This window comes from Rhinopithecus bieti, unplaced genomic scaffold (assembly GCF_001698545.2).
Source record: "Rhinopithecus bieti isolate Rb0 unplaced genomic scaffold, ASM169854v2 scaffold_41613, whole genome shotgun sequence".
In the NCBI taxonomy this organism is placed as follows: Eukaryota; Metazoa; Chordata; class Mammalia; order Primates; family Cercopithecidae; genus Rhinopithecus; species Rhinopithecus bieti.
Window position 1 is genome coordinate 4315 of NW_016858613.1, and position 3632 is coordinate 7946.

The 3632-nt window shown below is 52.8% G+C and overlaps 1 protein-coding gene across 3 annotated transcripts in view; it reads left to right on the forward strand.

The window, feature by feature from the left end:
- Positions 1-346: 346 nt before the first annotated feature.
- LOC108525356 (tumor necrosis factor ligand superfamily member 14) overlaps positions 347-3632 on the forward strand; it is a 9309-nt gene continuing 6023 nt past the window's right edge. The window contains exons 1-3 of one of the 3 annotated variants that reach the window (XM_017866357.1): positions 347-565; positions 3071-3107; positions 3365-3406. In XM_017866357.1, coding sequence (XP_017721846.1) covers positions 455-565; positions 3071-3107; positions 3365-3406 — 190 coding nt within the window. In that variant the 5' untranslated portion in view covers positions 347-454. Of the gene's footprint in view, positions 698-3070; positions 3108-3364; positions 3407-3632 lie in introns of all 3 variants that reach the window. The other 2 variants (XM_017866355.1, XM_017866356.1) reach the window with 2 other exon arrangements.

A 3632-nucleotide genomic window follows, 5' to 3' on the forward strand; every position in this document is an offset into this window, starting at 1 on the left:
TTTTTGTCTCTCTGGCTTCACCAGAAGAGGAGCACCATCGAAGCAGGGAACCTTGTCGCCATTGTTCACTGCTGCATTCCCCACACCTAGAGCAGAGCCTGGCATGGACAGAAAGTCCTCAGTAAATATTTGGTGGCTCCAAGCAAAAGAAGCAACCAGGAAGGGAAAGCTAGGGGCTCCCCACTGCACTTGCCACTTGAGTCACATTTTCAGAAGCCTCTGGAAAGTGTGAGAGTCTGCATGAGTGAGAGTGAGACAGGGCCGAGGCCGGGGGCGGAGGGGACAGGAAGAAGAGGAGGGTGAGTGGGGGAAGGGGTGGGGCTGAACCCCAGCTCTAAAGGCGGCCTTCGGGTGTCTGTCCGCAGCGTGCACAGCCCAGGAGGGTTGAGCAATTTTGGTTTCCTCTGAGGTTGAAGGACCCAGGCGTGCCAGCTCCGCTCCAGGCACCTTGGGCATGGAGGATAGTGTCGTACGGCCCTCAGTGTTTGTGGTGGATGGACAGACTGACATCCCATTCACGAGGCTGGGACGAAGCCGCCGGAGACAGACGTGCAATGTGGCCCGGGTGGGTCTGGGTCTCTTGCTGTTGCTGATGGGGGCCGGGCTGGCCATCCAAGGCTGGTTCCTTCTGCAGCTGCACTGGCGTCTGGGAGAGATGGTCACCCGCCTGCCTGTGAGTGGGACCAGGGGGCTGACAGTAGGTGGAGGCGAGGGGGGCTCTCCTGTGTCACTGTGGGTCACTGCGTGTCTGTGTGTGTGTGTGCAGGACAGGGCACAGGCTGAGAGCAGCTGGCTTGACTGGTTGCTGCTCCCAGCCTCCGGCAAGTGAATTCACCTCTCTGAACCTCAGTGTCTTCATCTACAAAATAAAGGCAGCCTCTTCATAGGGGACGAAGTATGCTATGGCGTGTGTGGTACCAGACAGTGCCGGCTCCACCCGACGGAACTGACACCCCAACACTGCCATGCACACCCCTGTGCAGACACACGTGCATTTTTTCTGTACTTTTTTATTTTCGAGACAGGGTTTCACTCTTGTTGCCCAGGCTGGAGTGCAATGGCGTGATCTCTGCTCACCACAACCTCCGCCTCCCAGGTTCAAGCGATTCTCCTGCCTCAGCCTCCCCAGTAGCTGGGATTACAGGCGGGTACCACCATGCCCAGCTAATTTTGTATTTTTAGTAGAGATGGGGTTTCTCCATGTTGGTCAGGCTGGTCTCGAACTCCAGACCTCAGGAGATCCACCCACCTCAGCCTCCCAAAGTGCTGGGATTACAGGCGTGAGCCACTGTGTCCGGCCTTCTCTGTACTCTTATCACTGCTACTGAGATTGTCATTAATCCTCTGACCATTTCCATCTGTGGAAATCTCTCGGGCTGCTTCCAGCTGGCCGTGGATGTGTCCACGTGTCTGTGTGCCTCACCTGGGGGTCTGTGTGTGCCCAACACCATGCCCATGTGGGCTTGGCCCCTTTTGTGTCCTGGGTCTAGATCCAGTGGCCACACATTCCTGTCCACGTAACATGTGGACGTATGTGTGTGTACCCACATGTCCACACACCCGCCTATCTGCAGCCGGTGTATTTGTGTTGTGTGTCTTTGTCTCTGGGTCTCCGTGTCTACAGACACACATGAATCCATAAACCACAAACCACGTGTCCACGCATCTGAGGCCACATGTGTCTTCTCAGCATCATGACGATGTTGAGGTCTGTGCCCTGTGGCAGGTGCTATATCCCAAGGGTGGCATCCGTGTGTCCAGCCATCTCGCTGACCGCATTTTCTGTTTTTTGAGACAAGGTTTCTCTCCCATTGCCCAAGCTGTAGTGCAGTGGTGCAGTTTTGGCTCACTACAACCCCACCTCCCGGGTTCAAGCCATTCTCCTGTCTCAGCCTCCTGAGTAGTAGCTGGAATTACAGGCATCCGCCACCGTGCCTGGCTAATTTTGTATTTTAGTAGAGACGGGGTTTCACCATGTTGGCCAGGCTGGTCTTGAACTCCTGACCTCAGGTGATCTGCCTGCCTCAGCCTCCCAAATTGCTGGGATTACAGGTGTGAGCCACCACGCCTAACCTTGTCCATGTATTTTAAATATTACTTATTTATTTAATTAATTACATATTTATTTATCTTAGAGACTGGGTCTTCGTCGGCTGCCCAGGCTACAGCGGAGTGGCATGATCAGAGCTCACTGCAGCCTCAAACTCCTGGGCTCAGGCAAGGCTCCTACTCCAGCTTCATAAGCAGCTGGGACTACAGGCACCCACCACGATACCCAGCTAATCTTTAAAATTTTTTGTAGAGATGAGGTCTTGCTGTGTTGTCCAGACTGGTCTTAAACTCCTAGCCTCAAGCCATCCTCCCACTTTGGCCCCCCAAAGTGCTGGGATTACAGGTGTAAGCCACCGCACTGGGCAATGTTGCTTATTTATTAAACCCTTTTATTTTATTTTATTTTATTTTATTTTATTTTATTTTATTTTGAGATAGAATCTCACTCTGTCACCCAGGCTAGAGTGCAGTGGCACAGTCTGGGCCCACGGCAACCTCCCGGGTTCAAGCGATTCTCCTGCCTCAGCCTCCAGAGCAGCTGGGATTACAGGTGTGCACCATCACCACGCCCAGCTAATTTTGTAGTTTTAGTAGATACAGGGTTTTACTGTGTTGGCCAGGCTGGTCTCGAACTCCTGACCTCAGGTAATCTGCCTGCCTCAGCCTCCGGAAGTGCTGGGATTAGAGGTGTGAGCCAATGCAGCTGGCCTATTAAACCCTTCTCTAGGGCATACTATGTGCCAAGCACTGTCATAATGCCTTACATATATTAATTCATTCAATGCCAAGCAGACACTATTCATAACTCTATTTGCATAGAGGGAAACTGAGGCACCAGGTGGTTGTGAGGCTGCTGGGCGGGGGTGTGTGTGTGTGCAAGTGAGTGCATGTGGCCCTGTGTACGCGTCTGAGGGTGGTGTCGGTGGCCATGGTCCTCGTGTCTCACAGCCGTGTGTGAGCAATGCGAGGGCGTGGCCCCACTGCAGGTTCTTACCGGAGGCCCCTTCTGCATTTTCAGGACGGACACGGAGGCTCCTGGGAGCAGCTGATACAAGGTGAGTCAGGGTCCTGGTCCCAGGGAAGGAGGCGAGATGATTCCCACGCTGCCCCCACCCCTCGGTCAATTGCCCAATATGATTTGCACAACTGGCCAAATCCTCACAGGTGCCCCTCCCCCAGGCCTGAGAAGCAGAAGTTTGGGTCACTCCGGAAGGGGTGGGGTTGAATCCAGGAGGTGTACACGATGACCCTGTAGGAGGCTGGCTTTTACCTCCACTGTCTTCGTTTCTAACCTCTGACCCTCTCTTCCCAGAGCGAAGGTCTCACCAGAACAACCCAGCAGCGCATCTCACAGGTGAGAGGGACCCCGGATCCTGGCCAGGGGCAGGGGTCAGGGCGTCTCGGGAAGACCAGATAAACGCCATACATACCAGTGTATTCATTCATTCATTCCTTATTTACTCACAGAGTTGCTCAGAACATAGGCCGCAAGTGCTACGTGTTTCCAGTTTTATTTATTTTATTATTTTATTTATTTATTTATTTATTTATTTATTTATTTATTTATTTATTTATTTTTG